This window comes from Cygnus atratus, chromosome 4, assembly GCF_013377495.2.
Source record: "Cygnus atratus isolate AKBS03 ecotype Queensland, Australia chromosome 4, CAtr_DNAZoo_HiC_assembly, whole genome shotgun sequence".
NCBI lineage: Eukaryota > Metazoa > Chordata > Aves > Anseriformes > Anatidae > Cygnus > Cygnus atratus.
In genome coordinates this window covers 65,264,170-65,292,029 of record NC_066365.1, presented here as the reverse complement: position 1 = coordinate 65,292,029, position 27,860 = coordinate 65,264,170, and the positions used below count along the sequence as shown (strand labels likewise).

General features: G+C 38.2%; 1 protein-coding gene across 6 annotated transcripts in view; it reads left to right on the top strand.

Moving 5' to 3' along the window:
• The window catches only part of PPP2R2C (protein phosphatase 2 regulatory subunit Bgamma), a 188,638-nt gene that overhangs the window by 67,790 nt on the left and 92,988 nt on the right, over window positions 1–27,860 (top strand). The window contains exons 1-4 of one of the 6 annotated variants that reach the window (XM_035547187.2): window positions 7,279–7,297; window positions 23,599–23,684; window positions 23,795–24,086; window positions 25,559–25,710. The exons of 4 other annotated variants lie outside the window; for them this stretch is intronic. In XM_035547187.2, coding sequence (XP_035403080.1) covers window positions 25,662–25,710 — 49 coding nt within the window. In that variant the 5' untranslated portion in view covers window positions 7,279–7,297; window positions 23,599–23,684; window positions 23,795–24,086; window positions 25,559–25,661. Of the gene's footprint in view, window positions 1–6,147; window positions 6,240–7,278; window positions 7,298–23,598; window positions 23,685–23,794; window positions 24,087–25,558; window positions 25,711–27,860 lie in introns of those variants that run through there. One more of the 6 variants, XM_035547186.2, reaches the window with a different exon arrangement.

Genomic DNA, 27,860 nt, shown 5'->3' with positions numbered 1-27,860 from the left:
GAGGCTCTCTGAAATTTTAAGAGCCTCTCCTCCTTCACCATTCTGCTGAAAAGATATTTTTGACTTTGGAAGGTCTGGTGGGCTCCCTGGGTGAAGTCCCAGCTAAGTAGGGTAGTTACAACGTGCTTGTCTGAGCAGCGGGGTCAGGATTTTACCCTGATATTGTGAGGGAAAGGCTAGTGGTGGGTCCTTTTTTAAGTTTATCAAAAGAAGACATAGAATTGGAAGTGACTGGAAGTAATGAAAATTGCTTGAAGAATTTTATTTTTATTAAATTGTATTTTTTTCTACTCTGATAGTCTTTGTTTGTTTTTTAATGGAAACACTATATTCATTTTTGTTAGGAAACAGATCTGTGTTTCCTTCAAGCAACAACAATTTCTTCTTTAAAATCGTGACAGGTTGTTACAGCCTTTATGTACTTGTGACTTGGTATCCAATGAGTCTATTTAGAACCTGCCATTGGGTGACACTAGATCACGGTGCATAGCTGTACTGTATGTACACATTGTAAGTCCATAAAAATGTCTGTATATAGAAGTACATGGTTTTGTCTTTTGAGAGTCCTTGTTTTAATCTCTACATCTATTTTTTTAATTACTTTGAACACTTATGTATTTTTGTTTTCAGTACTACATTATATGTGCAGTGGATGTATAGTGTATAACACTTGATGATGCAACAGTATTTTTCTAGAGATTTTATCTGACTCAGTGTGAGAACAGTTAAACTAATTGCTTGTGAAAAAGCATTATATATATATAAAAATTAATTTGATGTACTATTAAAATTATCCTGTTCCATACTGTGACCTTAATACTGTCTCTGCAAGTTTCTTTGGAGCTTAGTGTACACAAATTTTTAATAACCTGAACCCATTTCCTTTTCTTTGACATTTTTTCCTTTTCCTTGTGTATGATCTATCCCTTCTGCTTATTGTTTTCAGTTATATATTCTCACAGATTTGCTTGAAGCAAAGCTACTGTCCAGATTTTCTCTTTGAAAATGTTGCTTCAGGCTACTTTTTAACTTTCTGAAATGCAAAGTAATTGTAGTTCAGATTTTAATCGTATGTCTTTTTCTTCTTTTCAAGTATATACTGCCTGGACACATCATCAGTTTGTTATTTAAAGGGCTGATAAATGTGTCTAAGTTGTACTAATTTATGTGGCAATAAAATTCAAATTAATGCTAACCAGAATATCTTAATAGGTGAGGAGCACAAAAGGTATAATTAAATCTCTGAAAAAAATTACAGGATATTTCATGAATGTCAGTAACATAGTTTCAGCCCTTAAATAAATGTCGTTACAGATGTTTTTCAGGGTTATCTGTATCAGAAGTTTAAGAAACGTACATGTCTTACTAAAATAGTAGTTCTTCCCCTTGATCTGCTGCTTATTCTGGTACTTTTAGGTTTGTGCAGATTTATTAGGTTCATATTGTCCCCCTATGTTATGCTTTTACGGTTTCCAAAAAAACCCTGTTATGGTAGTAGCAAAATGACACTTTTTGCGTGTGCAGAACAAGTGGGCAAATCCTCAACCTGGAGCATCCCTGTAGGTGATGATCCCTGGTAGGAGCATTCCAGAGAGCTTTTGTTGGTTGAGGCAATAATCTCAAAAATAAACCCAGTGTCAAGGAATAGGTGATGGCTGAAAAATTATAACAGATGCATTGTTGGGGAAAAATGAAAATAAAAAAAATCACGTGCCAGATGTAGGATTAGTCACTTCAATTAATCAATTTAACAAGCGGTGGTTACCTTTAGCATAACCTGGTTCAGTCACTTGTGGCAATGCGTCAGGTCTTGTGGTCAAATCCAGCGAGCTCTAGGGAAGAAATAAGTCACCTGTTCTAGCTCTGGGTCTCTGAAGCACATTTTTTGGTGCAAACGTCATGTCTTTGTGCATTTTGGGGGTTGTTAGTGACGCAGAGTGGGGCATGGTCATCCAGCCCTTTGGAACAGCCATTTGTTTGCTTAGCTGTCTTTCTATAGATTCTCACTGTGCTGTGGTTACTCAGAACTTGTTAGTTTCCCTTTAAAATCTCAGACAAGCAAGGAGCAGAGGCTTAGCAAAGGAATCTTGTAAAAATTACCTATTTTTCCACAGAACACCAGGGAGTTTAATGTCTTGAAAACATGAGTAGGGAGTGATCTGTGGCCACTCTTCTTCTGCTGGCTACATTCCAGCTTGTGGCTTGCTGATGTGAGCCTGCCATTGCCATATTCCACCTAGCATGCAGGATGACCCCAGGGCCTTTCCAGCGGGGTTTCTGCACTGCTGGTCGCTCTCCAGCCTATCCTGACGTTTGGAGCTCTTCTGACCCCAGTGTAGAATTTTGCACTTCCCCTTGCTGAACCTCGTCAGATTTCTCAGGGTCCATCTAGATTCCTCACGGGTGCCATTTTTTTTTTTTTTTCAGCTGTAGAGCCATTTCTTGTTTTCCCTTGGTTTGTAACTGAGAGGTGAAGCAGGGAGTTTGTATTGCTAGTTATATCACAACATATGTTCATAGATTGGCAATGTCTTGCAGACTGAAGTGCACAGAGAATATACACTAAGTTTGGATGGCACCAAAGCGAATTTTCTGTATGTTTTTTCATGAATCACTATAAGGTTTTGGCTACCTCCAGCTGACAACATTATTTGAAATATACCAAAGAGCCATAGACATGTTTGCTTCATGGAAGACTTGTTGTTTTTTTCTTAGTCAGAAAGATGACATTTTTATTTAATACCTCGAATAGCAACAGGGGGAATTGCATTTGGTGTGCAGTGCACTTCAAGTAAATCAATATTCTTTTCAGATTTTATAAAAAAAAACTTCATAGGTTCTTAGCAAAGTCATAGCATATATGATATTGAAACTATCATTACTTCTTTTTCTGCAGAGATTGTCCATTAAAGCTCAGGTACCAGCAACCTCAGTTTTGGATGCTGGAACTTAAGGATGGGCTCCCTACCAGTGATGACTACTAATCTGATTCAGCTGTAGGTACAAACTGTCAGGCTCATTTTCCTTCAGCTGCCTTGTTGGCTTGTGAGACTTAAGTGGGACTACAATTTGCAGCAGTCCTGTCCTTTCACATTGTGCAGGAAACAAAAGAGGAAATGTTCAAGCACCTTCTGAATGTTGTCACTAGGTAAGGACTGGAGGTGAGGAATCCACTGTTGCAGCCATAGATGCATAAATTTGTTCATCGAAAGATCTGCACAAAGGACCTCGCATCATTTCTTTTTTTTCCAGTAATGAAGATTGAAAGGTAGGTTTTCTTCAGTTCTCAAATGAAGAAAAAAAAAAGATAGAAAAAACTGTGATTTCCATAGGTCCCACAGGAAAATCTGTGGTAGATCTGAGCACCAGGTCCAGGAGCTATATTACAGTCCTTATGCACACAATAGATTCTACCCAATATTCCAACCAGAAGTAGAGGGAAAATTCCAGGTTGGGTAGGGTAGCAGGATGTGAGTTCATCCTAAAAATAACACGTGATTTCTGTCATGAAAGAGCTTTCAGTTTTAATTGGACTAATCCCTGGAACGTGCATCAGTCTTCAGTGGAGAAATTGCTTTCTTTTTTATTCCATGAACTACTTCCCCAGACACTTAAAGTTGTCATACATTTAAGAATTATCCCATATGATTAAACAGCCTCTTGAAGTGCTTGAGATACATAGGTCAACATTGACTGCAGGGCAAGCTTAAGAACAATAGTTAAGTTGGTGGGGAGAAAATCCAGAGGATGTAAGCAAAGGAATGGCTCTTTGAAGCATTTAACATACAAGGTGCTTGTTCTTGATTGCTTAAGGATCATTTTTGAAGCAAATGTAGGTTACCTTCAAATTATGAAATAACATTGCATTTGAGGTAGGATAAAGGCAGTAAAGGCTTTGGGGAAGGATGGATTATTAGAAACTATCCCCAAACATTTCAGAGTGTTTGAGTTCTTTTCTCTGTCTGGAGAGAAAATCATTGGTGATATCCATGCATTGTTACTGGAATATGTAGATTATCCATGTATCATGGTCTTTTTTGGGCAGCTTTTTGGTGACTCTGAGAGAGGCTTAGGTCATGTGTGAAATCTAAGGTCATCAGTGTTCCCCACTGATGTTCTTTCTTTTGGATTCCCTTAGTATTTTTCACATGAAGAAAAGGAACAAGTTTACAAAAATTCCTGTTAGAAGAATTGCTGTTTCATTCGTCCAGGGAACAAAACTATAATTTTACTCAAAGTACCTTTTCCCCATTTCTGATATTTTAACTAGTATAGGCAGAGCTGTGCTTGCCTAAATGTTTACCATTGTGGGCAATTCTTTGTGATCATAGTAATCGTATCTAGTTACAACATTTTATCACCTGTGTTAGAACTTCAGAAATATTGAGAATATATTTCAGTGATATGTATTTTGGTATACCTAAGTTTTAATAACAGCCTTGGGCAACACTGCCCATGAAGTACCAACCTGGAAGGTGAATGGAACACCCACCTGTAGTGCTCAGGACACAATCATTGTCCTGTGGTTTTGAGCCAATTTACTATGTCTAACCTTAACACTTACACATTGGGTATATAAAATATGGCACTAACAATTGTTATTATTTTTCTTGGAGATACCTCATCCTGACCAGATTCTGCTTATAATCATAGTCCATGGGCAGTCATAGTCAAAGGCAGCAGATAGTCAGAGATGAGCTGTTTTGTTGCTTGTTATGTTGGAAATTGGGAGCTTCATGAAGAAAAAACAATATAGAGTTTTACCAAATAAAGACATGAAAACGAGGAAAACATTCTGTTTGGTGTCTTTGTTCAGGAAGTGAGCAATATATAAATTTGTTTTGCGCAAATAAAAAATCCTATTTATCTCTACGTTCACCCTTTAGCATACACCTAGTGGAAAGATTGAATTTAAGTAATTGACACAATAAACGTTGATACATTTTTTTTTTTCTAGCAAAGCTTCTCTGTCATATTTTTATAATCATTTTCTTGGCTTGCTTCCCATGCTTTTCAGCAGCTCTGAAGCATATATAAAGTGCACATTTATGGGCTTTGTCTTGTCTTTCAATTCACTTACAAGATCAACATTGCTGTTGACCGAAGTTAAGCAAATGCAATGAAGGCTGATAAGTTTCTAATTAATTATGGGAAATTGTGCCTGCCTGTGAACATCAGTATGTATTGCACAATCCTACCAGAAAAAAAATGGTTGGTCTTAAGCTTCCATGCCTCTGTGTCTAAGCTTGACAGCATTTTCTCCAACAAAAAACATCGTGGTACTACTGAAAGATACGCAGAGATCACTTTTGGAAGCAAACATACTTGTTTTAGTAAGGCTTCAGAGAATTGTTTTTGAAATTGTAAAATATTGAATTCATCACCACACTCAAAAGAATGATTTATTCATATACTTTGGATAGTTTTTTTTTGTTGTTTCTTTTTCTCTCTAATGGATTGCAGTTTGTTAGATACAAATCATTTGTATGTGTCTGGTGGCTGAAAAGTGCTGTCCAAGCTGGAAACCATGAAGATAGTGAAAGGTTTTCTCTCTCTCTCTTTTTTTTTTTTTTTTTCTTTCTATAAAAGCTGTATTATTTAGGGCTGATTCTTGTGTTAACCCTATTTGGATTAATGTGGAATTAAATAAAATGCATCTATGGAATGAATGGAACATGAAAAGGAAAAGAACTGCTTCTCTCTTATGGTAATGGTCTCTGTAAAGGAAACATGAAGAGCAGACTAAGAAACTTGCCATTTTGAAAGGGAGGGAGAGCGGAGAGAGTTACTGATGGCACATACTTGTTCAAGTCTGGGTTGTGAGATTAATTTGAACATGATTTCCTTATTTATTTTATTTTATTTAGGCTTTGTATCTAGTAAAGTTGATTCTTAATGGTCACATCCCAGCTTGCTGTATAGGTAACTGGCAAGAGCAACATCAACTCATGAACCAAAGAATCCAGCTTGCAGTCCAAGCAGACAAATGGAGCTCCACAGAAGATGTGAAAGTAACCCAAATGCTTCAGTAGGAAATGGGGGTTCTTCACTACACCCCAAAATGTATTAGTTTCTCTTTTTCTTCACTTGTAATGTGGAAGGTGCTGGCTGACAGCCCTGGAAATTAAGTCCTCTATTTCTCCACAGGAGAGGTATAGCAAGGGCAGCAGCAATGCAAGCTTCCCCACACTGTCCTGCCAATGTTCCTCAACCCAGTTCTGAAGAGGTCACTTCTGGAGGTGAGTGGGTGGATGAGTCTCTGTCCACGCAGTTATTGCTGCCAGGCAGTGGTTCTTGCAGGACAGGCTGTTGGACGGAGACTGCCCCCGTGTCTTGAATGATCCACCAGTCTTTAACAGATAATCACTTCATGTATGGTAAAACAACGTGGGCTGGATTCATTGAGGTTGCATTATTCTGCTTGACTGCTGTCACATTTTGGTATTTCTTTGTGGTTGGATGGCACCCTTATATTTTTTTCTTTTTGCACTGTTTTGTTTTCAGAGATTTTGTCAATGCTTTATGTACACGTCTATGAAGTAGCATGCGAATAACTGAATGCAGTCTGGTTGTAAATGTGATGCAGAAGAGTGGTTACTGATGGCAGCCTTGTATGCAAGAGGGGCGCTAGAGCACTAGACCAGGAGGCATGCTTTGAAATGCACCAAAAATTGATAAGAAAGTGAATGTTGGTTTCCAGTATCTAAATGAACTATTAGGTTTCTGTTGTAAAGCCATATCTTAACATTTTCTCTTTTCATAATTACTGTGTAATTTAGATATTAGCACCCATTAAGCTGGTAAACTAACGCTCTTTTTCAGATTATTTTGCAACTAATGAAATCTGTCTATCTAAAGTTAGACATGCAACGTCCTACACTATATGAAAGTATTGGGTATGTGTTGCGGTTGCAGTGTAGTTGTCATCCAGGCAGAAGATATGTGATAGATAACGAGAGAAATAATATGACTGATAGGAGTTTTCAGAATAAAAATAATAGGTGCTTATATGCGCGATGAATGAATTTTCATGTACGTTCCTGGATTTATTTAAGTGCTGCATACTTCAGACACTGTATTACACTGTATTGTTCTGTTTTCAGTCAAATTTAAATCTCTTAAATATACAAATGTAATACAGAAAATGGAAACAAAAGCTTAGCAAGGCTGTTAGGCTATGGTGAATCACTTTTGCAGCTTCAGATGCTTTGTGAAGGATTTGTAACAACTTCATTATCTTTTGTAGTTGAAGCCTGAAGGTCTGTTTAACTCTGCTTGTACGGCTGTTCATAAACAGGTAGGATAACAGGAGAGCATACTACAATTCAAATTTAGCATTAATACTGTTTCCACAAGATAGAAGTTAAGAAGTTAATTCATAAGAAGTTAATTTTCCTACCTAGGTAGGTTTCAGAGTATTATTCATTCCATGTACAGCTAAAGCAATTTCTGACTTTTTTTTTTTTGTCATGGTGGCAAGTGATACAGGATTTGGTTCATAATCAAAATCAGTAGTAGCGTCCTGTTGCAAAATAATTTATGACTGATCCATAAATTCAGTTTAAGTGAAAGGAGAGTTTCAGGATCCTTGTCATGACAATCAGTGGCATTAGGTAGTATATTAGGCATATTTGCTAATAAGTCAGCTTATTTAGTGCTTTTATGGTGCTAATAAATCACTGTGGAATTTATTATTCAGCTCTTTCAAATGCAGTGCAGATTGCAGTCTTCTCACTGTCACTGCCAAAGCCCTAGTGAGGCAGACTGGCCTCCCACTCTCCTCTGTAGACCAAGTCCAGACCTACCACTAGGCCACACAGACCTTTGAAGATAACTATACAACTTATTACCATTAAACCCTTTTTATAGTAGACAGTATTTTAAATTCAAGTACAAAAATACAGTTAAATCATCGGTACAAACACAAAGGTGTGGAAAAGGAGATTTTCTCACATTGCGTTTTATTCATACTGCATTTGTCTTTCTGTTTCTTCATGTGTTACCTTCAAATTCTAATTAATACAGAGCCTGATATTTGTATGTATTTACCTTGAATAATGGTGACATAAAGGAGTGTGCTTGTAAAACATGGTATTAGCCAGAGCATAAATAAATAAGATAATCCTCATAACCTTGATCCTGGAGTCCTCACCTATATAAGCAATTCTGTTGACTCCAGTAGGACTGGTCACATGAGAAAAGGCATCAGCATTATGTTCATAGGTACAGAGTGCTATTTCAAGAGCTTCAATTTTATCATCCTTTCTTTACCTCCAGTTATATCCTAATGATTTTACAGCCTTACTGACTATGTCCAAGGACGGGGAGCAGAGCAAAGTTAAACCAGTCCTTGGAGAACATATCTCAATGTCTTGACTGAACCACGGTGAGTTGGCTTGAAGACTTCAGGTTCACTTCACAAACTCATTTTTCTCCCAGACCATTAGATAACAAGAGAGTTGGAGGGACATGCCTAGAATTTTGGGTCAAGTGTCAGAGGCAGAGGTTGCAAAGAAGGAATAAGTAACTCTTTAGGTTCACATTGAATAATGTGTGGACTGTGAGTGGCCACAGGTGGGAAAAACCCTTGCTAAAACTTTGTTTTGTTTCTGTCTATGAAGATAATAGAGATCTGTATTATATGCCGATGATCTGGAATGGGCTTCACATGTGCCTGATCTGCTGGAGGTGGCTGTAGGAAAGCATTTCCTTAACAGGTTTGAAGCTGGTGTGGGGACATCAGGCAGTGTGTGGTCTTCTAGAAGGAGCTGTGTAATGTTAGATTGTTCAAAAGCAAGTGTTTATTTGGTGTACTTAGCAATGTTTCACTTGTCAGCATTGGACTTCTAAATATAAATGATTGAGACACAGCAGAAGGAAATTCCTTATAATCTCAACTTTATGTCACTGTAGTCCATAAGAAAAAGGGAGACTAAAGAACCAAAGCTATTGGAATTGAAAGCTTATTACTCAGGTATCAGGCTGTGCAACTGGTTTCATTGATATACCATGTAGTTATCATGGGCTCCAAGCATGACATCATTTAGTATTACTGTGGTCACAGGAATGAATTTGTCACTTGTCTTCCCAGGTTTCAGGGAGGGTTAAGTTTGCACCCTCATTTATCTCTAGGTTGGCAGTTTTAGTCCAGTCAAGTTCGTTGGTGACCCAGTTTGTCAGTTAGCATCCATATAAGAGTGTATTTGAAGAATGTTGATTTATATATTTATTTAGTTCATAGTAGTCTGCAGCGTTACTATGGCATTTGTAAGGGTTCAAGTGTTTGCACGCATGCAACTCATTGTAGGATCAACCGACACTGTGAATTCTCAAGGGCAGGAAATGCATTCTTGTGTTTGCACGCCCCCATCCTGCCTGAGACTTTTGAATACTCTGTAATGCAGATAATATGGAAATACGTATTTGTAACATCTCTGCGCAAGGGGAGCAAAGAAGGTAACAATCCATCAAAACCCACAATAACTATTTAACCCATTTAATTATTTTCTTTTGAGCACCTGGAAAATCTATCGAAATTGCTTTTGAGAATGTCACCTTTGTCTTGTAGCAGAGTATTTGAACTCAGACACTGAAGCGGAGACAAACTATTGCAAACACAGTATGAGATATGCAGGTAAAAATAAAAAGGTGATACAGAATGTGAATCTTCTTCCAGTGTCATCTTACTATAAACATACAGATACCTGTTTCATCCTCTGCATGCCATAAAAACCTAGCTTACAAATCAGAATTGAATTTTCATAAAAGACAATATCGGATCAGCTGCAAAATCCAATGTCAAGTTGTTGCTTTTTTAAAAACCATTCTCATATTTCTTGGAAGACTAGTGAGAGGTAGCAACTCAAGAGTATCAAGGGTGAGTTTTTAAAAATTTCTTTCTGCTCTAGTATGCAGGTGTAGCAAATTCAAAGTTAACAGAATAAATTCTAAGACCCTGGAACTGTGAGATTTTCCAGGGCAAAGAGCAAGTTTGTTTGCTTTTGAATACTGTTTGCACTTTCTGATTTAGCATAATCCACTCTACATTTGGAGTTGAAAGAGAATGTTTCCCTAACTTTAATAGATACTGTGCCAGGATGCTATGGACCTTTGTGGACATTCTTTTGCTTGGTCAAATGCTTTAGGCTCTCCTAGGAAGATGAGGCAAATTAGGAAATGTGCTCTTTTTTGCAATACATAAGAATGTGCTTCAAGAAAAGGAAAACTTCAAACTTTTTTTTTTAAAGGACAGGTTAATATTAATAAGTACTTTAATAAAAATTGAAGGATTGATTAAAATTTATCTGTAATGAAAACAGAAATCCAAGGAAATTGTGAAGAAAGATGACCAAATTCGAGACGTGAGCTGGAATTTTAGGGCAAAGATGGCTGGAATTTATGGAGTTCACTATAGCATTGTCTACCAGTGCCAATCTGTGGATATTTCTGTGCAGTGCTGAATGACATAGTGACATTTGTATCGCTCTGTGGTTTGCCAAGCGGGGAAAAAAAAGGCTTATTTTTCTAATTAAGTGGGAGAGAATGATACACTGTTTTCTAGCAATTTGTGACCAGGGCTGGGAGGACAAGGTGCTGTTTGTTTTCTAGGATAGGAGCAGTTGAGAGAAATTGTGAACAAAAGCATTGATTCTGGATACCAATTGCTGTTTGGAAAACTCTGCCATATTTCTGTCAGCAGCATCTACACCAGCCTTGTAATTTCATGGAGTCTCAGTGCTAGCTCGGTAAGGAGTTGCAGGCAGTAACCTTTCATAAAAGGAATGTCTTGGGAATAATTTGAAGGTCTGTTTTGGAGCATTTGATTCAAGATTGTGTGCTGCTGCCATCCTGCCCAGTGGCTGCAGAAGGTACAGAGAATATGTTGTGGCCTGTGTACTTCTCCTGTCTTAGTTATACAGCTGGTGGTGTAGTGATTGTGCCAAGTACACTGTGAACTTGGTGACTCTACACAAGGTAAAAGAACCTGGAAGACAAATCGAGTTATGACTTGCCTGGAAATAATAACATTTTTCAATCCACAGTGCTGCTGGTTGCACACGGGTGGGGATCATTATTTTCTAGTGTTTCCCTCATGATGGTATTTTTCTTCCTTAGTATTTATACTGCCTTGCTTGTGCTGTTAGCTGAGTTATATATGGTCTGCGTGTTTATGGTCTGCTTGTAGATGAGGCTGTGTGTAGAGACCCATTCCCCTCATTGACCCTAGTCATTGACATCTTTTCACAAGAACAGGAAATTAATGAATAAAATGTTATTGTTTTAGTATTAGATACAGAGGAAGTCTTCCCTGTTTACAGGATCGGTTTTGTAGCATCAATGACCTGAGTTTATTTAGGTTAATTTTGAAGCTATGTGCAAATTTTGAAGCTTGCTGTTTCTGGCAGGTAGATGGAGAACTGCTTGGCAATGGGAGTGAAGGAATGGTTAGCATTACCAAAAAACAAATCACAGTAAAACAAAACAACAGCAACAACAAAAAGAAAACCTTCTCCCATGCTGGAAAATTTTGTAAACTGTGCCAGCTATCTGATAAATTTCTCCTCTGATTGAGGCTTCACAGTTTAGATTAGTTGCGGTATTAGTTGTCAGGTTAGATTAGATGTCTTTTGTTGCAGACAATGCAGCAAAACAAGATCTCCAGTTCTCCACAATGCTGTACTTCATCTGGGCAGTAAAGTAGGTCTTTTTTTCTTTTTCTTTTTTCTTTTTTCTTTCCATGAACCAAATAAACTTAAAATCTGAACTGAGCATTTGGAAATAGGGAAAAACAAACAAACGCCACTGTTGTTGCTCATTTTCACAGGGTCCAGCGCTGTGCTTGAAGGCACAGAGAGCTGTGGTATGAGAGCAAACATCTCACTGAAGTCAGTGTTAGTAATGTCGGTGAAGACTTTTGGGCTATGTCCAAGACTGAGTGTGATCTAAATGTTAGGTGCCACTTGAAAATGTGTAATGGAGAATGGGATGGAGGCAGAGAGGAATGGTGGGATGGGGAAGGAAGATGAGGCTGTAGCAGTAAAATAGGAGGGTATAATCACTTAGGATCATCACCTTACTCCTCAAACAGGTCCCATAAAGGCAGAAAAGCCCAGTCACACCAGGAGCATACACAAACATGCTTTTGGTAGGAATAGCAAAGGAGGAAGGAGCCCTATGAGTATTCTTGAGAAAGCACAACATGCAGTCAACCCTGATGGTACGTACTGTGTCTGGTCTGACCCAGAAAAAACAGCTGTTGCTCTTCTCTACAAGCTGATGCCTTCAAGGGGGCACTTTACAAAAGACAAAATTGTCAGGACGGGAATGGGTAAACGTAACAGGGCAGGTTAAGCCAATGAAGCTCTAATTTTGCAATATTTTATACGTATATATATAAAATATATTGCAAGTAGATATACATGTCTTTTTTCTTTTACCTAATTAGAATAAGGTCTTGCATTTAATTTTAGATGTTTTCTCCTTGATCTGTCTCTTTCAAATAGAGCATGCATTTCAGGGCAGCAGTGTGTTCTGTTATTGAAACAGGCTGCTCGGCCATGCATCTCTTATTCTGAATGCTTTAGGATAGTTATGGGGTTTCTGTAGAAATAAGTAAATAGATCTTTAGCAGCAGTTTTGAAGACAAGAGCTTAGTGTGCACACCTCTTCTGTATATATTTGACTTCTCTTTTTTTTCTTTTTTTTTTCCAATAAGCCTTTCTTAGACAAAGCTTTTCATTATAGGTAACCTGCAGTACATGGTAACATTGACCATCATTCTGTGGCACTCACCATACTAGTCAGCATACAAAAGATAAATTCATTTATCTGTTCAGTTTTCTCCTTGTCCTCTTTTTATGAAGACTCTCTTGGTCTCTTCTGGTGAAGTGCTCTTATCTTGAAGACTCCACAGCAGGTAAAGTCGGAATAGTAAAGTCTTAAATCTTGTTTGTGGTAGCTTCTACTATTTTTCAGATTTGGAAAGGACTTGGTAGTACCTCAGTGCAATTTTTTCCCTGCTGCTCTTGCTGGCAGATGGTCCTGCAGGGACTTCTGCCAGCAAGTGCAAGTCAGAATAGCCTCTAGGTGCGGCTGCCCCAGTGGAGATACTGGGCAGCCTTTCCTTGGTGCTGAGCTCAGCAGAACCAGCCCACTAGTCAGCCTATTATTTTCAGAGGTATCTCTTATTTTTCTCTCAGTAATCACAGTAGCTGCAAAGGAGGGGATTTAGCTCCCCATGGGAGTTGTGGAATGTAGCAAACTACGAAAGTAAATGATCGTTACAAAATAAATGCCTGGGAGAGGGAGCTTTCAGTCTTAACGCTGCTCTGAAACTGTAGAGGTACCTTTTAAAAATTAAGATTTAACATAAAATTTCTGTTCAAAACAAATATTCCTCCTGAAACATAATTAGTTAAGAGTTTTGTGGGTTAGAATAATGTTTGTGATGCTTGTGAGTGCTGCTCTGTAGCACTACTATTACTGCTCTGATAGTTCTGTATGTAACCACCACCAATTTTCAAATAATTAAAGAATTGTGTAAAATGATGGAATTTCATTTTGTTGATGAGAATTCCACTTTTTATGTCAGATTCTGTTTGAACTGATTTTTTTCATTCTTCTGTAGTTTGCTCCAAATCCTCCCCTGAACACTTGCCTGTGTCTGACCTCTAATACTGTGGATTAAAAAAATCGCAGAACTCCAGATGGTCCACTTCATGTAATGAGGGCACCTTTATTTGACAGGGATTTAAGTATGAAACCAGTCATGTGAGTTAAAAATCCAACAAAGAAAATAAACCATCTTAATCAGCAGTCCTTAAAAATTATGTATGCAGCTTCAGACATCTGTGAGTTGTAGCACAGCGCTGGATTTCAAAGACCTTTAAAGACTTCCCAATTTTTTCACAGGCTATCAGAGAGCTGTCAGAGCTACCTAAGGCTGATTAAATATCTTAGAAGCCTTTGTTATGTTGGTCAATATCCCATATTTTCTGATCTCTTTTCTAATTACTATAGTAGCGTGGCATTTTTTTTGCAGCTATGCAGAAGTGGGTTTTGGTGTCATCAGTGAGTGGGTATAGAAGATGGTGGGGCCAGTGTGGGTCAGTCCATTGTATGCCCCTTAAGGCCTGAAGCAGATATCTTTTTGCAATCTTTTGCTGGATATCTTCCAAGCTGCAGTAATCTGAATTCCAGGACTTCCTCTGTGCATCCTCCGACTCTGAAGAATTGCTTGATAGCAAGAGAATATTTGACAAAACTGCTGGTGGAAGTACTCCCCTTTTTGCCATGTTATGTAGTTGTGGTGGTAACTGCAAGGAGTCAGAACTGGTGGCTGCAAAACTTTTTTTTTTTTTTTTTATTTTTTAATGTGAAAGGGGATTTATACTAAGACATCAACCACGATAGTACAACAGGAAAAACCCCGGCTTCCTGAACAAAACTGTCCATTGACTTGAATTGTGCGGATATTTGACGGAATACATGGTTCATCTCTGCCATAAATCACAATCAGATGTACAGCTTGTTGTTTATAGTGCGGCAGCCCTAGGAGTCACTCGGCACAGCTGGTTCTGTAAACACACCACAAGGAGGTGGTTTGTGCCTGGAGGAATGTTTCTGTTAAGCAGGAGACAAGAGGCGATGCGTGGAAATATTATTAAAAAGAGGGGGAACGTGAGGTCACGGTGACCGTGCTGGTCAGCACAAGCAGCAGCTGTCACAAGAACCTCACTGCCGAGGGTCTTTACGTGATGCTAATCCGTTTGTCGCAGCGCCCTGGGGACTACGGTTTGCTTTAGCTAAGCTCAGAGCTGAAGTTAGATCAATCAGATCTTCCAGTCTGTGAAAACATTCTTCATGTTGAAAATATTCTCACGTTGCCCTTAATCACCATTTTCTGGCAAATGCTGATGGAACAGATAATCCTAACACTGTAATATCTGACTGAGCAATTGTCTCCCTATTCACACAGCTGTGTGACAGTCTTCCTAGAGACCTTGGGGCTTCAGTGATGACTCCAATAACTTAACATAAGCTAGAGAACTTTGCTGGCTAACAGCAAACTACGGAAAATGTACATTTTTTTTCTAATCTCTTGCATGCTCATTCCCCCTTCACCCATGCAGCAAAATACATAAAGACGCATGAGATTTCCTCAAAAATCCTCAACATAAATATGCAGAAAGAGGCAATCATCTTGTTAGGACAAACTTGGAGGACTTCAGGTGGGTGAGAGACTCCCAAACAATTTCATCTTAGTGTAAGGCAGTGAGATAAAAAGTGGTAACACAGGGGGGTCAGGAGGGAACAAAGTGCTCTCTGAAGTCACTGACAGCAAAGAGATGAAGATCCGTGCTTGTCCACTACCAGACTCCAGGCAGATTCATTCTCATTCTCTCTCTCTGATGGGTTCCCCGACCATAATTGGTTCATAATCTATCTTCAGAAATGTTTATGACTCTCACAGTTATTCCCAGCTAAACTGGATTTGGGTTGTGTTCAGATGGTCTCAGCAACAGATTTCAGATGTTATTAAATAATGAACAGTCATGTATGAGAAAGGCAAGAATACTCATTCTTTCTGTAATCTTGGCCAAATTAATCTTTTACTCCCTGCATGTTTTTCAAAATAGTTTTGTATGTTTGCTATTAGTGAAATATTAGGATATAGATAATGTACGAGTACTGCTGTGGAACTGAATAAAATTATATTGGGAATATGGCTTGCTTTAGTTTACTCTTAATCCATTTTTCACCTCTTATTAAATGTAAAAATAAAAAATAAGGGAATTACAAGTAGTGCCATAAATCAAAGTGTGTCCTGAACTGCAGAGCAAGTCATTTTTATGAGAGCAAGTCCCTGTATTTATAATAAATTAAATTCTTTATCTTTTGAGCTTCCTGATTAAAGTAATTAGTCATTTATGCTGATACAAAGCCATCAGTGAATACATTACTTTATTTCACAAGTACTGAATCTTAAATTATTTTGTAAGGTCGTTGGTTATAATCAGCTACACATTGTAATGCGAATCTGTTGTTTCGTTGGTGGGGCAGTAGTTTCTTCTAAGCTAGGTTAATACCCTGAGCAGCTCTCCTTCTGCAGTTGGGAAAAACTGCCTGTAATTGGTTTGTGTCATTACCTAAGAGGTTGTTTACAGCTTGAATGTGGGGAAAAAAGTTAATTTTAAGATTGTACCATGAAAGCTAATGTAAAATGCCATGTGTTATATGCCACGACAGGTGGACTTGGGTAGGGTGTTGGTATTAAGCGATGCTTAGTACTGAAAGTTTGTGAGCGCTGGTCAGGATGATGCATGTGATTGCCTCCCAGTAAGCTGCTGTGCTGCTTTCCCCACATTTGAGACCCCCCTGTTAATACCTGCCCATGCCCAGGAGCAGCTGTGGAGGGGTCTGGTTAATGCCATTCCCAGCCCTTGGAAACTGGGGAACTGCATCTGCTTTGTACCTGTAAAGCACTGCTATTGCCCGAGGGATTTAGTTTGGGATGCAAGTTCTTTCGTCCACATTGGCATAAAACAGAGGCTGTCACCAAGCTAAAATTCCCGCTCTTGGGCTATGGGAAAGCAGATGTGAAATCTGACTTCCTCCTGCTCTGCTTCAGCTGTCAGTTAAGTTAGTCTGTTGTTGGGTAGGCTGGAGCAGGCCTGACTTTTCAGTATGAAAGCATTCCTGCATCCAGGCTCGGACAGTTGCTCCCCTATTTCCAGATACTGCTTCGGACTGATACATACTTTGCATCATTTCCACAAAAGTGACCCTTAGTCTGGCATAAATCCTACAATGCAGACAAAAGGTTGTGCTTCTGTGGAGAAGAGAAGTTCAGAAGTCTCCTGAGTTGTTTTTTGGATGTTAGCTGGTGAAGCCCATGCTAACAGGTAGACTAAGTAGGATGAGCCAAGGAATTTCAGTGTAAGGCTAGCCTTTGCTCTGATGGCATTCTAGTTCTGTCAGTACTGGTCTCCCATTTTTTTCCTTTTTTTCCTGTTTTTTTTTTTTTCTAAAATTTTCACTATATTTAATGAAGGGATATATACATATAAATTTAAATTTTCTACACAAAACTCCAAGGATAATTCTGAATGTCACATCCCTTATTTTTTTATTAGATTACATGCTTTCCTTAGAGTTAAAATAAGGGAAACCTTCCCATCAGTCCATCAGTTACTTCGGCCACCTGCTGTGCCAGCTAATAATGCCATGCTAATCTAAAAGGGAGTGTCAGTCACAGGCACATTTGAATTCCAGTGTAGCAGGAAGGAGACAATTAAAAGAGGGAAATTAGCTGAACTAGTGCTTTTTTTTTGTACTAATAAATTTTAAAAGCAACTGCCTGAATAAAGTCTACAGTCAAACAAGTGCATAAAGAGTGGAAGGTGTGTTTTTGAAGATGTACAGGTCTGTTTACAGAAAGTGAGGGATGTTCTTGTAAACTGTAACTGTAAAATATTAATAATGAAAGGTTACTATAGGTGCTTTTTTTTCTTTTAGATTTTACTCCTGTGAGTAATGCTATTGAAGTCAAATTTGTTTTAGTAATGCTTGTGGAGAAAAGTAATAACATCTAGTGTGTGAATTTGAGAGGTTCAGCTTAGAAAGGAGAAGGGTGGTTGTGACTAGGGGCAGGCAGATGTGAGATCTGGAGTTTTTTTTCTTTTGTTAGTAGTGAAGCACTGAGCAATTTCACAATGAAGCTTAAATGTGCATTAGGGAAAGCCTTTACGTATGCTAGGACAAAGAAAATAGGTATTTTTCAGAGATTCTGTGTTTCTAAGTACCGCTGCATTGTCCATATTAAAAAAAAAAAAAAAAAAAAAAAGAGAAAAGCATCAGGCTACAAGAAGTCCTCTAAAGAGATGAACATTGTCATTTGAAAAGAAAATAGGTACTCATGACTGTTCACCACCTGGGTATTAATGCAGCCAATTACTGTGTCCTGCCTTTCAGACATTATTATGTTACAGCAAGAAAAGAGCCAATATTGTATTTTATATGACCTTTCTAATGCTGTATATACACATATAGATTTGTGTTATTTGTCTCTTTGATTCACCAAATGTTTCTTATTTGTGGCTCAAGGCATTTATTTATTGCAAGGCTTCAAGCTGCGGTAAGCAAGGTCATAGATTAAGAATTGATTTCCACAGTTGCTCTAGCATACAAACTAAATTTCTCTTGGTTGGTTATAAAAACTACAGCTGGGCATAAAATCAGCTTTTCTACATTGTCTTGAAAATTAATACTAAAGCAAATGAGAAAATACTATAACTATGTACTGCATGCTTTAATTTAGACCTTCAGTTAAAACCTAAGGAAAGCAAATTGTTTTTATGCTGCAGGCTTCTAAGTGAAACCATGTTATTACTGATCTGAAGCTTTTTTTTTTTTTACTTGTTCTTTTTTGTTTGTTTATTTGTTATTTCATTGTCTCACTTACTTTGTTAACAGATCTTCTGTACAGTTTTTGGGAAATCATGTTTTGATCAATGTGTTGATTAGTTCTTTGTTTTTGTTACATGCTCCTGGAGTTATTGCTAATTATAATAAGAAAGTGGATGGAAGAAGCAGAAGACAGAATATAGTTTCTGTCATGTAGAAGTAGACAGTCCTGTTAGAAATAGAGAAATCCTATATCCTATTATTTTATTATCTTTCACTCAAATTTAAAACACAGTGTCTTGTATACTGAAGGAGCATTTAGACTCTAAACTGAAAATTCCCCCAAATCAAGGTGGTGGTGTTTGCATGTTGTTGGTTGATTTTTTTTGTTTGTTTGTCTTTCTCTTTTTTTAAGGTATGCTTTGTGTTGGTAATGACAGTAGAGTGACACTGTGTGCCATGATCAATTTGTGTAATTGACAATGATGTATAACTCCTCTGTGCAACTTCGATGCAATGCAGTTTCCTAGTAACTATAACATAAATTTTAAGGTACAAAAATTGGCTTCTTAGACCCATCGTGAAAGAAAATATATCTGATGTAATCTCCTGCCCCTTCCCTTCATGTCTGAGTTAGTACAGCTGAGTTAGCAGAAGTCACAGTATGTAGTGTATGTTCAGGCCGTAATCGGCTTCATCAGGTGGTTTTACGAACATCGGTTTTGCCTCTAAGTGTCAGAGTTACTGTTTCTGCCATTAGCAGAGGAACCAAATTGTGAAGTTATTTCTCTAAGACGCAGAGTGTTACGTTTGCTGGATGGCAATTGCTGGTTTGTAGTGCACAGTTTGTACTGTACATTATACAGCATTCTGTTGCAGAGATGCAGCTTGAAACAGTGAAAACAAAGAAAGAAAGGGCATCTCTAAAATCGGCTGATGCTGAAGTTTTCCTCTGTTCTTTGCTTCTGTTGGTATTGTGCAGACTTCAGGAACTGATGTTCTTGAGTCTTTGCATATCTTTTAGAGGATGTTTGCACTTCTTTCTTGCATGTTTTTAAAATCAGCAAGCTTTCTCAATTACTCCATCACACTGGTCCATGAGGAAGAGAACAGCATGTCGAATGTTTTGTGGTACTCTCGTTATACTACCATAGAGGCTGAATTGCTAACTCTGGGAAACTTTAAATGTCAGTGCATGAAATAACTCTCACAGAGGTTGCAATATGTATGTAGAGAAAAACACCAGAAAGGAAAGTGTCTGATGAAACTAATAAAACAGTTTTGCAGGTAAAACAGGTGTGGAGTTATTTGAAAATATAAACTTTATTAAGAAAAAAGAAACATGCAGAAATGAAGTACCTCAGGCTTAAAATTCACTACTTTTTCCAATTTAGAGGGCTGTTTTGGAGGAATGAGGTTGTGAAATTCATCTGTTCATACTGACTCTTATCCCCTCCCAGAACTGTTTTTTTGCTGGATTAGAATAGACAGCTCTCCTTTCACAGCTGTTTCCAGCAAGCCATTTTGTTAGCACTTGATCTTATTTTGCAAAATCTTTACTTGGGAGCTTATCTGGAGGTATTGCAAACGGAACATTTTTACCAGCACTTAAAAATGCATGTATCCAGAAAGAATGGATACTTTCACTTTGACTTCCTTGAGATTTCCATATGGAGCTATCTCCAAAAATGCATGAGATTCAACTCAGCATCAATTCAACTCAGACTTTCCCTGAATAATAAAACAGTCTCACTGAAAGCCTTGTTAGATGGAATTATGATTATCAAGGCTGGTAGTCAGGAAGGCTTCTCGTTAGGGTATTGCTGCAGGACTAACTAAAGTGTGGTTATGCCTGACTGAATAAAAGATTTCCAGCCATTTTTGGAATGTTGATTTCTTTTTTGAAAAGCACTTAAATATGTATGAAGAATCTCAGACTGATTCGTTAACTTTGAATAAATTCCTATGACAAATGGGGGAAATGAAGAGAAAGCATAAATAACTAGTTAAGCAGGACTCCTCGTGTGTGGCTGGCCACCTGCAGAGGCACAGGACTAGTACAGATGTATCTCATAAATCACTGTAGATCTACCTGAAAGTAAGTCTTGAAGGAACAGAACCTTTTCAGAAGTAGATTCTGCACTGGCCGTTGTATTGATGCCGTAGTTCAGATCTTCAGATTTTCATTTTTTTCTTTCTTTTCCTCTCCTTTTTTCTCCAAGAACTAGATGGAAAAACCTACTGATCTGTTTTACTCTTGTATTGTGATGAGGTTGGTGTAAGAAAATAATAGTGCTAGAAATCTGGCCTTCTACTACTACTTTAGGATTTTCCTTGACATCAGTTGTATTCCTAAAAGTTTGCAAAGTCACTCTCTGCAGTCACCGCATTCTCATGTCCTCCATGTTCCCGACGTGGAACCGTTCTCCAGTGATACCTAATGCATAATACTGAAAAAGGGTGTTTGCAACAAACAGAACAGAAAAAGGTTGATGTGGTGAGCAGGGAGGAGTAAGCAGTCTCACCACTTGTGTCCTCTGCAATAGGCTCCAGAGAGACAAGAGAATGGAGATGAATGAGGGAAGATGAATGCTCTCCTGTGCAGACTACCTGAAAAGACTCTCTGGGATTTATAGGTGGGATTTGGCAGTACACACCTGGGGAAGGTCTGTCTAGCTGCAGCCTGGAAGCTGGGGCTTATTTAGGAAAAAGTGATTTGAAAAAGTCTGCCCTTGGTATGTGTTGGGACTGTATTGGTCTTTGAGGTAGCAGAGAAATGTGCTATTGTGGTGACTTTGGTCTCCCCATTTTATTTTAATTCTGGCATGTTTGTTATCTCAGCATGTGATGCAAAATCTACTAAAACTGTAGGATCTTTCTGACTTTAATTAGAGAACTAAGTTTGTAAATTTCCCTGAAGGTTTAAAGCATGTAAATATAAATATTCTTAGCATACGTTGATTTTTGTGACACAATTTGTGCTTTTTCAAATATTATCAAAAGTATCCTCCAGTGTATGTCTCTGTTACTTCAGTGGGGTTTAATTCCCCCAAATCCAATATGTGCAGCTGGAAGGCAAACCAGATCATTTCAGAAAGATCAAGGGGCCGTAGACATTTACATTAGATAGGGCTTTATCAGACTCAGGCAGGTCAAAAAGAGCAGAAATCACCCCCGCGTGTGTGGCCGTGGGTTCCTCCGGTCTGTGGGACTGTGGAGCAGCGTGTGCTGTTTTGGCAGGCCCCGGCCTGCAACGCCTGGTGCCAGGCCCTGCTCTGAAGACTGCAACTTCCAGTGGGAGCCCAGAGCTGGTTCTCCTTGCTGCTCTGCACATCTCTTTGGGAATATAACATGGCACATGTTAAAATAGCAGTGAGGCTTCTTTAACCCCTCTCAGGAAAAAACACCATCACGCAAACAGTATTGAGTTTGGCATTCTCGACTTTGTATTCCTGCCACCTGGTGCCTTGTCCCCTCACGGCTGGTTCTGCAACCTGCATGCAGGCAGAAACTATGAGCAACCGGTCTCAGTGAGGCTCTTCCTGAGCCTCCTCCTGTGTGTTCTTCTCTCAACACCAGCAACAGTGTCCCGGTAACTGACAATGACTTCAGATTACACAATTTAAGCAAATACGTTCATAGCTTTTTTGGTTTGTTTGGTTTCTCTCATGATAGCCTTTTCCTCAAAGACCAGAAACCAGCACTGAATGATGGGTTGTTCCTGTATGGCTTTACAGTTAGTGTGATGGTGGAAGATAGGGCTTACTCTATGGCGTTAGCAAAGGAAAGGATTTGTATGAGCAAGAAGCAAACGCTGTCAAAAAAACTAAACTTTATGACAAAAGGAGTCCTGGTACTGTAGGTTTCAGATGCTCTATAATTTTAAAAAGTATCAAGCACATTAGTGCACTCTATCTGTTTTGAAACAGCTTTGGTCATACCTCATGCTTAACTGCTTCTCTGCTGTGGCATTTTTACTTTGTGATGAGGCTAACCTTAAACATTTCAGGTTCTTCTATCCCTAATAGAAGGGATAAACTCATAGCCAGCACAGCCACGCAAGAAGCAGTTCTGTGCTAACCATCCCATCGCTGTGTTTACTCCTGTTGGTGTGATTACATTTGAGTGGCTCTATGGTTCTGTGCTGCCACATTATTTTGCTTTCAATTTTTAATTAAAATGTTCTCGTAGCCACAGAGCAGAACAATAGGGTTTTTCATATCCACCCCACCCCAAAAAAGGTTCAACTGTGAGTGAAATGCTATTAAAAGCAATAATTGTGTGGATGCCAATTGGGAAGAGAGAGCAAGCGTGTAATAAAGAAGCAGCAGTCAATTTGTTTTAGAAGGAATACATATAATAAATGATTTAAAAACAGGTTTTCTTCTGTTTCTGTCTCTCTCTTTTTTTTTTTTTTGAATCAGCTTTCCGTAATAATTATAATACTAATTTTATAACTAGGTGATAAAGATTGGTTCAACTTAATGCCTCAGTAATCTTGCACTGAAATACTAGTATTTCACAATACTGATATCTAATTTTAATAATCAACACTTATACATTAGTTATCATGAAATTTACTACTCTCTACACTTACAGGTTTCAGTAGAGGCATGTAGGTTTCTGTTAGTTCATTACTATAATGCAAAATGAAACGGCTCATGAGTTTTTCACAAGGACATACATTTTTGTTTATAGATGGATAAAGACATTGAGCTGTGTAACACCTGTGCCTCAGCAGATGTAGAAATAGGTATTTATGCTGGGCACAGGATTTTTTTTTCTCCATGTAAATAGGCATAAAGCCTGGATAAAAAGATAATGTTTAGGTTTTAGACATTGCCCAGTGTCCTTTGATCAGCAGTTACTTTACACAGAAGTGATTTCTGTATTACTGTGCAGGACTGTAGTGTTCATCATAAAAGCCAGGGTTGGCAATGAGATCTCAGTGGAATAACACAAACTTTACAAAAGGAATTATGTAAGAAAAGTTATTTCATTTGAAAGGCTGTAGTTGACTTTCTGAAATTGTTTATTTTCTCATCTGACCCATTTGTCCTGTAAAAACAGTTCTAAATCCTATGACATCTACAGTAGTGCTTTTGTGATCATGGGAATCCAGTATTCATTGCTTAATGCTTTTGCTTTTATAAACAAGAACTACAATCTTTAATGTTCTTGTGGGTGTCCTAGATCAGCATTTGGAACATACATATTTCAGGAGTGAATATTCAGCCAGAGCTTAACACTATAACCACTGTGTTCCAGTTATTTATTTGGTAAGTATTTTCATATTTTTAAAAATGTGTGGAATTTTTTTTCCAAACTAAAATTTTTGCAATGGATACTTCATCACTAGAAATCAGCATTATCATGGATCCTTTCTCAGTCTTCAGTCTAGCAAATTGCAGTAGCACACCTGAAAAACATGACTTCATTCAGAATAACACCTTGAATCACTGAAGTGAGTTGAAGGGGAGGCACCAGCACTATAAGATGACTACACTACAGTTTTCACTCCGTGGAAAGTCTGCTCAGTGTTTTGCAGTGCCATGCATGCTCAGTTACATGGCATACACCTACACTGGCTCAACCAGCGGAAAATCGACAAAAGCATGCAGATGCTGAGAGATGCTTGAAGAAGTTGAAGAAGTAGAGGTCATCTGGTGTGAAGCTTCTAGGTATGCCCTTCTTTTTATCAACAAAATGACACAGTGCTTGAAAAATTGATTTTCTTTTACTCGATGTCTGAATACAAATTTGCTCATAATGTTTACTGCTTTCTTGTTGATAGGAAGTTGAAGAAGGGAGATGAACAAAACACACAGGGCAGTTCATGTTAATGCAGAATTTTTCTTCCTTTTCCATCCTCTAAATGAAGTGCAGTGGCACGGGACAATTTGAATGTAGTCCTAATGACATGGAAAAGCAAAAGAGAAGGCCACAGACTTGCAAATAAAAATTAATGATTTACTCATTTGAAACTGGCAAGGCAACAGTCAATGCATTGCTCCATAACTAGCTTTAGGTTACCAACGGTACCTGAACTGTGTTTTATAAATAACATCATTCATGTAATTAATCATCATTCACTCATCCTGTTTTATGTTCTTGGCCTCTTTGAGTTCATGTGTGGCAGAGAGAGGCCTCTGTGCTCTTTTTGGATGGCTTTCTGTTTCTGTTTTCCTCTTTTTTAAAAATAATCAGATTGCAAATCTTATACATGGGGATGAGTGCTGGAGCTTATCCTGGTTTTGCTGTCTGGATCACGAGCATCTGATGCGTGACAGTTCTCTGCTTGCTTCACAACTACTCCAGTAACTCCATGCTGTTTTGATTGCTTTTTGTCTCTTCCACTCAAAGACACTATGTGTGGATGTTTCCTGACTCATTAGTACTTTTTTTTTTTTTTAAATTCATCGAGAGTGATTTCTCTTTTATTCAAAAGGAGGAGGTGGTAAAAACTTGCCATGTTGGAGCAGGGCAATATAAAAGCCACTAGTTACTCAAGCTTAGTTTAGGGAAAAGAGACTTTGATCCCTTTCTGGCTTTCTTAAATATGCCAATGGGTGGTTTTGTTCTTTTGTCCACACTTAAACTTTACACTCTTCTTTACTTTCATCTGCAAATCAAATCCATTGCTAAACTGAGATGTTTTCTCAGCCTAATTTTAAAGTGACCCTAAGAGCAGTGTTAAGAAAGCTGACCCCCATGATCTATGTACCTTCAGGCTGTGCTGCTGTTTGCAACCTGAGTATTATTTGGTCTTGCTGTGTCCATGGTGTGCCAGAGAAGAGTTAATCCTCTGGATGGGTAGTATATTGCTCCATTTTGCCCACTTCTGGTCATGTCAAGCCATATGAGCGAGAGCATGGGTCTGTGCTGTGGCTTTCCCCTCAATATAGTTCTGGAATGTGGCCTGATGCAAATTCTTTATTTATAGTGTGAATGACAGTTGAATTTTGAAGTTAAAAGGAGCTCAGATGCCCACTGAAGAGACTGTGTTGATATATAAAAGACCTGGGATATTGGAAGTGGAACTAACTGACGTACAGTTTTGAAATGTTGGGGACTTGAGGGAGAAATGAAATGACTACTCCTTTTTGTAGCAGAAGTGGATCAATGGCTTTGTTTTTATGTTTTTGTTTGAAAGATATCACTTGCTGGCTGCAGAGTGAGTGGATTCATCTTCCTTCTGGACTCTGAGAAAATCATCAGTGGGAGATCTTGTTTTTCTTCTGGGTCCTACAGACAACATGGAAGGGGAAAGCATCTACGAGGTTGATTCTGGAGATGGACTTGGAGGTAAGGATGCCTGTCACTTATTTCTGTTTTCATCCCAGATGGCTGGTTGCAGGTGAGCCCTTATGACAATGGACCACGGAAGCCACAAAAAGCAATTGTAATAAAGATGTCTACAGCTCATTGATTGTATTGTGTCACTTTATAAGCAACGAATAAAAGTGATTTGAAAACACCCGTCTCCTAGAGGAAGTGGCACGCTTGGAAGCTGCATGTACAGTGTTGTTATTTGAGTCTGAGATTTTCTAAAAATGATGCAAACCCTAAAGATTTACAATAAAAGTAAAGGCATGTAGCTTTTTCCTCTTTCTTTGTTCCTTCTTTTTCTGTCTCTCACTTGCTGAGTAATTCTGTCACACATGCAATCTGCTTTTTTTTTTTTTTTTAACTGGACTGTAGAAAACTGCATGAAATGGCACTGACTGTCTTTTATACTCTAGGCACATGTGTAGATGTTTCTTTGACCTAAAAAAAATAAATAAGAGTTCTTGTTCTGTTTCTTACATAGCCACTAATTCTACAGGTGTCCTTGGGCAATTTAGCCAACCTCACTGCTGTAGTTTATCATTTTCATAGTAGGGTGAACAGCTTCTTAGAGGTTTTACTACATACTTGTACAGGGATGTTGTTGTTTGTGTATAACACTGGGGAACTTTGGCAGAGTTCTCAGACTGATGACATAGCTCATGCTACTGTCTTTTCCCGTCTGTTTTTAAATTCCTCATTTAATAAAGTTTATTCTGAGACCGAATAGGAAACACTTTACCTAGTTTGCAGCACCTTGAACTGCCTAGGTCAACTCACTTTTGAACTCAGAAGTCTAAATGTCTAAAGGGAAGGAAAGAGGTTCTACTTGGGGGAAAAAGAAGGAAAAAGAAAGAAAAACAACAAAAAAGAAAGATACTAGAATGTTGTAGTAATGCAAGATTTGGTGAGCTGTACAACTGTTTGATGGCTTGGGTGTTTCCTGTGGTGATCTCTGTAACCAGGCAGGTGATTCTGGTTGAGTGTACTGTGCTTGTTGAAAAGCTCCTTTTTGTGTTTAATACTTTTGCAATACTTTACTTGGGCCTTAGTTGTATCAGCATACTATATACTAAAAGGAACAGCTACCACTGCCTTAGCACAGAGTTCCCCTCTCATTAATGAGTTGCTTCCATATATTCCTCAGGTGGGATAACATGTAGATATGTACCTTTAAAAAAATACTTTAAAAAAAAGAAACAAACAGAAAAACACCTTTGGTACTTCAAATTGCTTTTAAATTTTCTGATAATACCATCTATTAAATAATTATTTTATTGTAATAAATGTTATTACAAGAACAATAAAAGTATTTATGCTCAAGTAATGCCCTTTTGCTAGGTGGAATAGAGCAGCAGCATTCCCTTTTGCTTTCTGAGCATTCATCTTGTCCTGTCCCAGAGTTTCTGAAACACTGCAGCTAGAGCCGTTGTCTGACCATTAGTCATTAGGGTACTTTTTCATTTCATGTCCTCTCTCTCTCAAGCACTCGTTTTCTGGCCTTACCGTTATGTCCTTCAGTCACTGAATCTCTGCTGCAGTACTGCATCTTTGTCATTTCTTTCATGCCACTTTGTGCATGGAAAAATTCTTTCAGAGCTGAGGTCAAAGACAATTCCAGCCCTCCTTGAGTCTGACCTTTGCTGTTAAAATAATTTATTGTCCTTGATCTACATTTTCTAATTTGTGTAGGCAAGAGTGAGTGCGTGTGTAAGTACACAGAATGGGCAAATGTACTTCTAGCTCATTCTCCTGTCTTTCCTCTCTTTGGATTCTGATTTAAGACTATAAACTCTTCAGAGGAAATTTACTCATCTTGGGAAATCACAATAATAAACTGTCATTTATTTGTGTTTAATAGAATTAGTGGTATGAGAAAAAAAATCTGATCTTGTATGTGAAAGGGCTGTATTTACAGCAGCATATCAATATCTTTAACATATATATGGTGCTATTTTAGACAGAGTGCTTGCACATGTGGTACTAACCACAGAGTGCTATTTCGCATGTTTCAGAAAACAGATGGTATTCTCTGTGTGAATTGCTGGATAAAACCCAATTTAAAAAAATTCCTTGCTTCTTCCCTTATGAACAAAACCAAGATATATCAAAACAAACTTAACAAACAA